We start from the raw sequence: 13,286 nt of genomic DNA on the forward strand, positions 1-13,286 counted from the left end.
GGAAAACAGGCCGATCTCCAACATCTATAAACAAAGGTGTTAATGGCAGCACAGCTGATATTTCTCTCCAGGATGGTGTCGCAGCCAAACAGGAACAGACGAGGCAAAGCTACTATGAGAAAAAGCAGAGAGAGCATAATATTAGGGATTTAACTAACAGATTCTGCGGAGTGGGAGTATAGAGATAGAATGAAGCAGAATGATGAAATGGGGGTCCCTATGTCCTCCAGAAGTCTAAGCCTATAGCAGCATAACTATAGCGATAGCTCAGGATATTAAAAGCTGCATCAAACTCGATTATTATTATTAAAGTTTATTCATGATATCTGTGTATTTTGGTAAACAAATACCTGAATTATATTAATGTAACCTAATCGTAGTAAGATATTAGAGATTGAGCTAACAGATTCTGCAGAATGGGAGTATAGCGATAGAAAAGACTCTTCAACATTGATTGTCACAAGGAATGTAAATACTAGATATTTGTTTCTCCACTGGGTTTTTTATTGTATTCCATGTAATTCCCCCCCCCCCCTTATTTGAACTTCGACAACTGCTAAAGTGATGACAACTAGTACTAGTATACATTATAAAATGTTGATTAATTTGCATTTGCCCTTTCCCAGTAAATAAATAATAAAATAAATTCTGTTCTTTTGTCTTAATTTGAAAGGTATCACCGGAAGCACTAATATTCGTAATGTGAGAAACTTGATGATAGGTATGAAGGAGAATGACAGCTGAGCGTGTATAAAGGTGCAGCGCCACCTCCATAACACCATCTAGAGTTATCTGCGCACTTTAAAAACAAGAAAAGAAAACATTTGAGCTTCAGACGCTGTTTTTCTGCCTCCATCTGGACGTTTCAGAGTGAAATAGAGGAGAGCAGCCCACATTCATAGGGATATTTGTATTCTCCGCCTTTGCGCCGTCAGAGAGAGAGAGAGAGAGAGGAGAGAGGATCCGGATGTAGCAGCAGTGTTGGGTATTTTACGCATGGCGTAGGCACCTTTCCTTCAGCAGAATATTGTTGATGACTGAAGGGTTGAAGGAGGCCCTCGGGTCGACAGGAGAACTTCACCTTGACAGTGGCGCACCGGAGGATCCATTAAAGAAGCGATTGCGCAATAATATTCAGGAAGGAGGTTTTATATCCTGGTTAACTGCCTCAGTGTTGCGACTGGACAGAGAGAGAAGGGGCAGAAGTCAGCAGGAATAATACATTGTGTTTCTGTCTGCTGCCATAAACCCCTTCAGAGGACGCGCTTCTTCTCCCAGACGGGAAAAGAGCGGATATTTGCTGTATGAACGCCTGAGCGGCTGAGAAAACCTCCAGGATGTCGGGCAGCACCTCAGCGGACACGGTGAGACAATTGACTGAATGTCACTTCGGTGTCATTTCAACCTGATCGTTTCAGGAGGGTCTAAAACGCAGAGGAAAAGGCTCATTTTCTGGTTTTATTGCTCTGATCTGCAACAAAAAGCGTCACTTTCTTAGGGGCGCAAAGTTTGGACTAGAAACCAGCTTTTCAACCTGATTGATTGGGAAATCATACGTTTTTTTATAATTATGACCAACATTTACAGTTAAAGAGAGCCTTTAGGGCTCTCCACAAGTCTTCTACTCTTTTATTTATGATGTTGAAATAGACTCTGGGTTGGACTTTATCCTATCTGGCTCATAACACAGGACGCACACATTTATAAAAATAAAACACTTCCTCAAACTACAGTTTTACTTCTTTCTTTAAAAACAACTGCAAAATGAATCCACCCTGTATCTTTTCCATAGTTAGTTGTAGTAAGACCTCAAACTTGTGTGCATTTGTTTGGATTTTTTTGTGGTAGACCAAAGCAAAAAAGTGTAAAAATTGAACTGGAAGCAATATTAATCCGGATCAAGTAGGGTGTGCAATTTTATCTTCGCATTTTCCACTGATACCCTTAACTAAAACCTCAGAAGTCATTTGATTAGGATCATTGTGAATAATGAATTACTCTATAAATACAGAAGGTTTCATGGTTCCTGAGCTTTTTTTTTTTCTTCTGAAGAACAGAATTAAATAAGCAACATAGCGGAGACACTGAATGGTTTAGAACTGGCCTTTTAAAGCTTTAATGGTCTAGTCAAAGTCCAGAACAAAATACAAGTGATAACCTCTGTTAATAATATGGATGCCAATTAAACAGCTGAGTGACTGACTGACTGACTGACTGGTATGTTGCTGACACAACGGGGCTTTCTGTCTTAATCAGCAGAAGTGATGGAGAAACACCTGGAAAGGGAAGTTTCAAAAACATGGATACTTTTGCAAGTCACTCTGTTAGTCATGAACTGCTTGTTACTTAAAATAGTTGTTTATTAACTTCAGTTTTAATGATTTTTCTTTTTGCATTTGCCATGTTTTATTGGCTAAATAAATAATAGAAATAGATGAGTTACTTTTTTAAAGGTGCAGCCTTATTTGGAGGATTATGGACATTCCTAACAGGCCCCCTCACTATATAGTGTTCATTTGAAGTTTAGCTTTGCTAATAGAAATCAACCAACAGTCCTATGGTGCGTAAATTTATGAATAATATGTGCAGTTGTAGTCACAGGAACATCAAACTCCTTGGAGATAGTCTTTATCTTCAACGTGCTTGTTGATAATTTTCTTTTTTAATCTTCTGAGACAACGCTTTCCTTCGCTTTCTCTGGTCTATTCTGATTGGTACACACTATATCACCAAACAGCAAAGTGGTTACCTGTAGCCCTATGTATAGGCCCACTGACTGATTACAAGATCGTGGAAACCTTTGGTGCTAATCAGTGGATATGCCTTGATTTAACATGTCCCTCTGGTCGCATTATTTTCTGTCTTATGTTGCATTCAGACCGGATGCGGTGAGTGCGGGGGATTCGTATAGAATTGTTATGCAAATCGCGCGGGAAAGCGATCATCAGTGAATCCCCCAAGGTGAGAACGTTTACTGCTCCGATCTCACCTCATGCTATGGATAGAGCTGAGGTGTTGTCAAACAGCAGCACCGCAAGGAGAGAGCGGATTGGTGATCGCTGAAGTTGAAACGAGTTGAACTTTTCTGTGAAAATGCGACACGGCAGCCAATCAAGGAATGATTGTAGGCTCAACTTTTTCATATAAGGTAGAATTAAATAGTGCTCTCAAGAGATATTTAGGTGGCTTTAATAAAAGCTGTGAAATTTAGTCCTACAAGGACTGTTCATCATCCTTCTTTACCTCCAGCATAGACCCCAGTTTGCACTGCCCACCGCCTAGCATCAGTACTTTCTGTGCGGGTAGATTTATAAGGAGGTACCGCCGAATCTGACTGTCATTCAGACACAGCTCTGGATGAACAAAAATGGATTCTTTTTTTCAGTCCTTGTGGGGCTTTTCCAAGACAAAGATGGTGTCCCCAAAGCAATTTAAACGTTGTTCATAAATAAAGTAAACGTCTTATATTCAGTGCCAGCACAGGAATGACATGTGATGTTATGCGATAGCTTTACTTCAGGTAACGTCTAACGTCTGCTAGGATGGTGACATCATCGACCATAATTAAAAACAATTTGAACCCAAATCAGCACAAATGACGGTTTTACCTGCACAAATTAAGTAGCACTGAAAAAGAAGGCTAGATAATTTTGTTTCAATTCAGAGCTCAATAGGGGGATAGTCGACCACTGGTTGACCTAAATAAATATGTTTAATATCTCTGAAACAACAGCAGCACACATTATCTTTTTTTATTTTTTATAATTTTAACTAATGAACATTTTAAATGCACAAACTTGCACTAATGAAACCCTAACCATTCAGTGTATTTGCTGAGTTTTTTCACATCAGTAGGGTAAGGCCCCTCCTATTTGATGATGTGCTCCAGGGTTTAAACCCTGTGCATCTGAAATGCAGAGCTGTGAACTGCATTTGGTCTGAACACACCATAAGGGTACCATCATTTTTGTCCAGGCTTGTTTCATCCAGACAATATTTACCCAAATGAGGTTTTGTTTTTCATTAGGTTAAACTTCTATAACATGACATATGCTGCCATGTTGATTTTTATTTTCTGAGTTTTTATTTTTGGTCCTTAGGTAGGTATTGAATAAAACATACATTTTCCAGATGTAGTACTGTAACATTCAAAATGCTGACAGAGAGCTGTGGAGTCGTAGGTGGACTTCTTTGACTTTTTCCTTTTAGCATTGCAAGATCTAATGTTCATTTATGGAGAAGATTTGCGATTTCAATCCATATAGAATTGACCTTTTATCTCCTGCCAAACAGAGTGGTAGAAACAATTGCTTCTCTCAGATAATTGCTTTCATCTTTAAATCTTGACATTGTGGTAACATGCTGCACTGGGATGCTATTCAACCTGTTATTTTCCCATATCTCTTCCACATAATGGCTCTGTTTTTTTTTGTTTTTTTTTAAAGATGTGACATTTAGCCATGCGTTGCCATTTACCATCAATCAGCTATATCAGATTTTTTTTAAGACCTTACCTGCTTTTTCCCAGATTTTATCAATTTGGCCTCTTATTTCCCTGCAGGCTGTAACACAGAGGACAAATAGGCTATCGGTTTTTAGATTGCTGTGCTAGTGATAAATCACAAATTCGAAATTAGGAATTGAAAGATCATCCCCATTTTTGCATCAAAGCACATGTCCTTAACTTTTATCTGATTGTTATGCATCTATTTGCATGCTTTTCCTTGATATGGTTAGATGTCTATAAAGGTCTAGATTTTAGAGTAGGTGCATTTGAATCTGTACATGAACATATTTGAAACGTATGTTTTATTCATAGAAAAATATAGCTTTTGATTTTTTATGTATGGCTTAATAAAGGTGCAGAAAAGTAAAATTGGGATGATTGGCAGAGCTTTTCTCGCAGTCTTCACACTGTGGTTATTAGTCGACCATCTGAGCATTCTCAGACTTCTCCAATCACCATCATTGTGTAACATATTAACTTGTGTCACACCAGCTTACTTAGAGCAGTGGTTGGTTTTATGAGCTCTCGTCATAAAGATTTATTTTAGCCTCACATGGGGAAGAAGTTCCACAAATTACAGTCATCAAATGCATCGATTGAAGTAAGCCAGTCCCCTTCAGGCTGTCACATGTCCGTCATTTCTGCTTTTAGCAGACGTTTGGCACTAAGAATACAGCCAGGTCTATGTTTAGAAAGGATAAACCGTCTAATGTGCCCCTATGTTGAGATCAGCTATCCCAGCTGTGCATGTGTTAGTGCCCGTCCACACTCAGCTGACCCCCCCTCCAACTGAAGGTCTGTTTAGTCGTCGTAGCCGTGAGCTGACCTCTGTGCTTACATGGTCCAGTTGGTGCAATACCATCTAATAACACAGCCTGTGGAATCCCCACAGATTATCAACTGAAACATTTTTCTGTCCTAATGGATGGTCTAATTCTAATGACTTTGCAAGAATAAAAAAAAAAAAAGGTGATGTTTCATGTTCTCTTAAAGTATTGATTATAAATAACAGCACTTGAGTCGGGTCTGGCAAATATCTGAATTTCCAAACGTCATTTTTTCCTTCAATTCATCAACAGTTTTCAAAGTCCAGTCTCTGAGGGCAGCTGTCCCATATTATGGTGATGTATCCATCATACCTGAATCTAATGACTGAATTTGCTTCTAAACATGGAGTCAAGCCTCACTGAGCCTGGCTAATGGTCTCTTTATTTGACCTAAATGTGGTAAAGAAGATAATCAGTTAAAAGTTACTTTAGGCTTTAAGACCCTGAAGGCACCCTATGATTTAACCAATGTCAATATACGTCTGTCCGTCCGTCCGTCCGTCCGTCCGTCCGTCTATCCTACAGCAAAATAATGCCACACATTCATGAAAAAACAAATAAAAAACCATTACGTCTGTTTTAATATGTGTTTGAATATCTGTGGTGCATAATTTTGCATATGGTAGCTATGATGCTCCTTCATTTATTAGCAGTTTAGGTAGTGACCATGGGGGTGGGGGCTTAAACATTTGGTTAAACATCTATCTTTATATTTTGTTTTGTATACGCTCTGTGTTTACAAAATGACCATAAACTTAGTCTAAGCCTAAGTCTATGAATGTGTGCCTGCTGGATCTCTTTTGTAGTCTGACATTTTTCCTTTTGAGGGGAATATTTTCATTATTTTTACATAATCTACCATCAACATGAAGTGTAAAGTTCATTCACTTGGTGGTAAATTCCAGATTTTTCTAACTTCCTAGTTTCAAATGTGTTTTGTAATGGGTTTGATTCAGTGCAGATCATCCTGTATGTGGTTCATGGTGCTAACTTGCCTGCGGCAGAAACGTAGAGGTCAAAGTCTGCACATAAGTAAGTTATTGAAGGCTTCCCTAATCTCCAAAACTACTTCCCTTTAGGAGGATCTCTCTCTATACATCAAATGAGCTCCTTGTGTCCCCCAGGGAGCACTAGGAAAATATCAGGTATCAGAAGCTCACCGATCCAGTGCAGCTAAAATCACCAGCAGATGCACATTCTCTTTCAATTTCCTCCAAATCTCCCAGTCACTGGAAGAGCCCAGTTGTATGCACATTTTTTGAAAGACTCTATAGAGTAGGAGTTGGAGTAGGAGGAGAGAAGACTGCCGGCGCAAAAACACTGTGGTTGAATGGATCTAAGAGAAAGAAAAGGAGAAGAAACAGTCGTCTACCTCAAGAATGGAGGATTGGTTCCAACAGAGTGAAAAGAGGGAGGGGTGAAAGGATACAAATACTGTGAAGAATGAGACTGGGGCGTGGCATTAGCCAGAAGTGCTGACAGGGTCGAAACGTTTCCCGTGGTAACAGTGGGTCGCCTGGACCACAGGTCTGAGGGCGAGTATGTAGAGGAGGCACTGCAGGTATGTGACAAGTGAGAGAAAGGATCAGGACTACTGTAGACACAGGGGGGGAATAAAGCACCTCTAGTTTGGATAAAACCTGATGAATGAACCCACAGGAGACATAACTGTCGATATCCCACAGCAGAGAGTACATTTACAGCCTAGTAGATAAGACAAAGATCTGGCTTCTGAGAACCAAAGAGACATTAGGAAATTCCACACCCACAGCAAATTAAATTATTTAACTCATAAGTTGAACTAAGGCAATGTACAGGAGTACAATATTTTTGGTTCATATTTGAGGAAAAAGGCCATGTTGAAATTATGATATTCTTCTACTCTTCACAGCAGGCAGTAGAAAAGCCTTTATTGGCATATGTGCAATCAATCTCGTATTGCTTATACCAATATAAACATGCTATTGCATGATAATACTGGAATGGTTATTTCAGTGAAAAGCTCCTGTTTTTTTTTAGATTGGATGGCCTAATCTTAACTTAAAACTTGAACAGTTTCTCTATTAGATTCAACTTGGATAAATGTAGATGTTCCTTTGCTTTATGCACCAGATTCAGACAATTTTGACTGTATGATCTGGTTGAACTGTGAAGTGCCTTGAGATGACATGTGTTGTGAATTTGGCGCTATATAAATAAACTGAATTGAAATTGAATTGAATTCTACTTCATCAAAAAGCCTTTTAATCATTCACCAATGGAAATGAGGTGTGCAGAATCCGGGAAACTTCTAAAACCTGGAGGGCACCGGTGATCTAGGAGTGACTTTGGACACCCCCTTGAGAAACCGATGGATTCAGAATAGTAAAATGGTATTAACAAACTAGAGGACGTTTGTGAAATAGGAAAATGTTAAAAGGATCTGTGATACTCTGTACCACAAGCAACAAAGAGGACATATGAGTGTTTATTCCTAAGAGAAAGAATTAAGTCCTGTTTCAAAGACGCTGACATTCTCTCTGACCATCCATCTCCAAGTTCATGGTTTGGTGGACCTGCTAACAAAAAATATTTATAGTTCTCTGAAACCAACATGTCTAAAATCTTGTTTCAATTAAGAAATTTTGTCTTAGGAAAATTCTTTCACTCGCATTACTCCAAACCTGTTGATTATTTGGCATTGTGAAAACTAAATGGTCTAAAATGTTCTGTCGTTCCTCCTGGTCTGCCTGAGTCAGGGGTGTCGCTGTCACCACCTATACAAATTAATATGTTCTCACCCCTGCACAAATGACACGGTGTGTCACTACGACCCACCCAAGTGTGCAATGACTGAGAGCCAACATGCTTTATATCCTTTTCACGATCACAATTCAGAGTAGCTTCTTGAGATATCCCTGAGAGCTCACTTCAATACAGGCTTGTCATTTTGATTGCAGATTTGTGGTCTTGAAATATTGTTTTTTTATTCTTAGCATTTCTAATTGATTCATTACTATATAGCAAATCATTATTTTAGTCTGGCGACTAAGCTAATTTAACAAAGAAAGATGTGTACATTTTCTTGGAGAACAATATATTTTATGCTCTAAAATACATTTTTCAGTCTTTTGAAAATGTTTGGACATCCTAAGAAAGTTTTTAGTTATATTTGGAAATCCATCCATCCATTTTCTGACAGGCTTAACCCCAAGTGGGGTTGCGAGGGGTGCTGGTGCCTGTCTCCAGCTGTCAGTGGATGAGAGGAGGGGTACATCCTGGACAGGTCGCCAGTCCATCGCAGTATTTGGAAATAGTTTTGGTTAATTTTAATTCTACTAACACTGGAAATTCCAATTAATGTATACTTGAAATTTCTCTTTTACACTTTTTCTTCTTTATTGTTAGTGATGATAAAGACCATCATGGCTGTTTTCACATTTTGTTGTGTGGACAGGTAAACCAAATACAGTTTTTTATAAAACATCCTTTATGAAACAGGGCTGGAGGTGTCATTGTTTTGCAATACTTTGCTGAAACATGGTCATATCTGCCATTCTATTCATTTATTTTTTTATTTAATGAGTAAAACAATTGAAATTGTATTTGCAATGGAATAACTTCTTTCCCTTAGATAAATGAAAACTAGGATAGAACATTGATATGTAAATATCTCTGGATAGGGATCTGAGTGTGTGTCTTCATTTTTTTCATTAGTGTGAAATCAAGTCTACTGTAATAGTCTTTATTGGTTACGTTTCTTTTCATCTGAGAGTATTATTTTCCTCAACTTTTTATAAAGAGAATTTTTAAGTATTGCATGAGAAAAAGCTTGATGAAAAGCTTGTTAAACTGCATATCGGGCAGAGTTAAATTACCTGTAGATAATGGGAAAGGTTTTGCAGTTCTATGGAAGTAGAACAAAAGGCAAGGTTCTGGGGAATTGTCAACTGCCCAAGGAGAAATTTTTGATCAAATGCTAACCGCTTTAAAGATAATTAGAAATCAAATACTGGAAAATTAGCTCAAACAAAGTCCTCTTCTTCTCCATAAAAAGAAATCATCAAATAAATAAATGGAATCTAACAAAAACTTCCAACTGTTTTTCAATATTCTTTTTTTTTGTTTCTGCATTTTTTATTTTATTTATTTATTTTTTTTTAATTAATTTTTTCCTACTTGCTTTGACTCTGTTTTATCTTAATCATGTAAAGCACTTTGCATTGTCTTTGTACTGAATTGTGCTATACAAATAAATTTGCCTTGCCTTGCCTTGCCTTGATGGAAATGGCAAACATGAAAAAAGCTTCCTAAAATTAACAAAAAAACTTTTTGCCACTCACTTAAGTAGTTTTTTTTTTGGGGGGGGCGGTTGCAAAGAGGGTTAATGTGCAAAACTGGAGAAGAAAATATTTCACATAGTGAACTATTACCTCACATGACTGATCAGCTGTTGTCGCCATCTTCCTGGATGTTCCTGTTATGCATATAAACTTAGCTGGAAGTAACACCGGAATTGCTGCCGTGACATTTAACTTAGGAATAAGTTGCCCAATAGCAACACATTCATTAAAGCTTTCCTCCATTACGGATCTGTGTTCTGTTCTAGATTACAGCCTCTACTTCCTGTTTATTGCACCCATGCGTGACGATTTAATCGCTTGGTTAATTCGCTTCAAAGCAGGAAACACAGCAAATTCACATCTTCTTTTATTTGAACTAATCTGGTTTGGATAACTGATTCTGATCGACTGCATCGATGTGAGATGGGAGGCCTCTCTGTGTGTGGCTCACATCCCACCCCCCCAAGGCTAAACAGACACACAGAAAGAGGTCAGAGGTCAGATTAAGAGGTGAGCTGTGTGTGGGTCTCTGCTGAAAGAACAATGGGAGGGGGAATCCTTTCTGCTAGAAACCAGCTCTTCGTGTCCTGAATGGCAATTTCTGCTGAACTCAGAACACAACACAGAGAGCACCAAGACACAGAGAGAGATCTTCAGCCTGGGGCCGGCATCGCTGACCGGACTTTGATCGACACATTTAAACAGGAATGTGGGGTTGGACATCCGCAGAGTCAGGATAGTGCCAGTTGGACGAAGCATGTTGGTGGATGCGCTTGTATTGCTGATGCCATGTGTTGGCAGTCTGAGTCACACATCAGGGTTACATCATGCTGCCCTGGTGGCGCAGCTGATATATTGACTCTGACAGTGTCACATGTAGGCCTCATAGAGCCACGTATAGCCTTATTAGCAGTTCTGAAGGGCCAGGCTGTGCTGATACATATTCATGTATGTTTATCAAATGTGTTAGAAATCTGGTGACATGGTTTTGAAACACTGAATGGAAGAAAACAGCTGTGAAATTTTCTTCATCCTTTCGGTGACTGCATCAATATAACATAATTGCATCACATTTTGTGTTTGTGGTTTGCAGTAGCTGGTATAACCAAATCATTTTACAGGATAGTGTCCAGCAGTTTCTTGTAATTGCTGATAGTTATTTCAGGCTTGTATTGATGCGTGTCCATAGCACCAGCAGGAAGTCCTATGTAGACACTGTAGACCATTGATTGCTTACGCAACAGTTTTTTTCCACATATGTTTTTCATTGTGGTGTTCCTATCAGAATGTGTGTCCTATCTGATGTTTTTCAGCAAATTGAAGCCTTAACTGCAAAGATCTGTTATTACCTAGCATTCAGCACTTTTTTAGTTTGGGAATTTTCTTGTAAGTTTCCCTGTTTGAAAAGCTGTGCTTCTCTCACCTTATCCTTCTTCACAATCATAATTAGTTGATCTACAAACGTGAGATTAAGGGGAGGCAAATAATTTAAGATAAAGTTATATATACATCAGAAATAGAGACACTTTCAGCTCATTCTAAGGGGCTCCACAGGCTTTCGCAAGGATATAGGGAAATACTGCATCTAGGGAGTTCTAAGTTTCGTCCTTTTGGGATATGCCTGCAAATTCTTTAAAGGGAAGCATCCAATCTTTTTTATGCGGGAAAGCTCTTCTTTCTTTTTTCTATGCAGCTCCCTAACTTATCAAGAGCTTTGGCAACATTTAAAAAGTAGAATATTCCAATAACTGAGAGCTATCCTTATAGGCTCGGTTCTTTCTTCACTGGAAAAGCACCAGTATTATAGCAGACAAGGCACCAGCCCTTCAATTCATGTCCTGCTTCATCCTACCATCAAGCGTAAACAGCAAAAGAACTTTGGCTTGAGGGAGAGACTGACCCCCAACCAGAAGGAACAGCTCTCCTTCTATTGGTGAACCTTGACCTCAGTTTAAGAAAAGCTGAGTCTCCTCTTGGCTGTTTATAGATCCAGTGCATGTTGAAGGTCACGAATTGAAGATGCCAATAGAGTCACTAAGGAGGTGGAAAGATGAGACCGGAGGTTTCCAAATTTCTCTCCATGAGTATGCTTTGAGATCCGTTCCAAAAACAACCGAGACATGATCAGTGAGCAGGGACAGGCTTTGGATAGAGCAACCTGCTCTGGAATCCAGCCTGGCTTTTAGCCATGCCATGCTATGGGCTGTTAAGTAGGTTAGGCAGGGAACCGGCTAGCCCTTAAAAACATCCCACAGCACATTAAGGGATGACCATTTCTGTGGACTTTTCTCTCTCCGATTGTTGGTACCTTAGACGTGTTTCCTGCCAAAGATTATGTAGTCGACGTTTGGAACCTAATTTGAATTTGCAGACTAACAAAAAGAAATAATAAATTTTCACTTAGACAGAATCTCATTCCTTTGTTTTAAAAGTGAGGGGAAAGCTGAATTATTTGGTGACCCAATCAAATTGCTCCTATGGAGGGTTTGTGTGTAAATGTCTAATTCTTCTTGAGAATCTCCTTGTTTTATCAGGCAATAGAGGTGTGTTAACACTACTGGCGCTGCCCAGGTTGAGGAATGTAGTCTGGAAGAAAAGTTTCCAGGATCTGTACTCTCTAAATTCTTTCCTACATCAGCTTTGACAGTTTATTGGCACTTGTTGCATTTTCCTGTTAAAATCAGCTATGTTTGAAAAGCAGCAGATACAAAATGTGTAAGTATCTGGAGATAAGCCCCGGATGTTTGGCTTTTTTCTGAACATTTGCTTTTGAGATCTCAGGACAGTGAAGAAGAAAAGAGAAGTGGGAACATGGTTTGCCTTTCATGCCAAAGATTTTGGAGTTTGAACATGACATACATGAGTGGGAGTGGGTGTGAGTAATATCCAAGCATTCTCTAACACGCCCACTACTGCTTGCTAAAGCCTTTAGGCCTGCAGCCTGTTCTGATCTGCCTGTGTGTGTTTTTTTCCACACAATATGCATGTCCACATTTGCATGAAAACAGCCAAAGCACAACCTGTCCCTCCTGTTGAGTGTGACGTGTTTGCTGTCAGCATCACCAGTTGTGGAAACAACCACAGTGTTTTGTTGTTGCTCCAAATCCTAATACACCCAGAGCTGTATCCCTGAGTTTATCCATGAAAGCCTTAAATATGATCATTTTCTAAAGCAGGGGTTAAATCAATTTCAAATTGCAAAAATGTTGCATGTGCTTAAAAAAAGGGCAACTGTACTTCTTCTATTTCTTGAAATGGAAAAGTAAGTTACCCTCCGCTTGTACTTTATGACTGAAAATCTACACAAAGAAATGTTATAAACACGCATGATTTGGAAATAAAGCCAGTCTAAATGTAAATGTGTGGCCATGCACTTGTCACATTGGGAGAGACAGGCCAATATCCCAGGGATCTGATACTTTTTGGGGGACTTACAGGTTCCTGTGGGAACCAGTTGACTGGTCCCCATAAAGAAAAGTTATCCTCTTTTAAACTAAGGTGTGAATTGAGCTTAGGTTAAGTTAAAGGAATAGTAAACCCAAAACATGATTAGCCTTCATTTTCTACTCACCCCCATGCTGAACAACACTCTGGAGTACTTTTTTGATATCTCAAATGCATCTGGAGATC

At 39.0% G+C, this 13,286-nt stretch overlaps 1 protein-coding gene across 1 annotated transcript in view; it reads left to right on the forward strand.

Annotated features, from left to right (window-relative positions):
* Positions 1-745: 745 nt before the first annotated feature.
* Positions 746-13,286, forward strand: part of ubl3 (ubiquitin like 3) — a 53,066-nt gene continuing 40,525 nt past the window's right edge. The window contains exon 1 of the mRNA XM_015380104.1: positions 746-1,364. Within this exon, the coding sequence (XP_015235590.1) occupies positions 1,338-1,364 (27 nt within the window). The 5' untranslated portion in view covers positions 746-1,337. The remainder of the gene's footprint in view (positions 1,365-13,286) is intronic.

The sequence above is a fragment of the Cyprinodon variegatus genome, unplaced genomic scaffold, assembly GCF_000732505.1.
Source record: "Cyprinodon variegatus isolate N-32 unplaced genomic scaffold, C_variegatus-1.0 Scaffold207, whole genome shotgun sequence".
In the NCBI taxonomy this organism is placed as follows: Eukaryota; Metazoa; Chordata; class Actinopteri; order Cyprinodontiformes; family Cyprinodontidae; genus Cyprinodon; species Cyprinodon variegatus.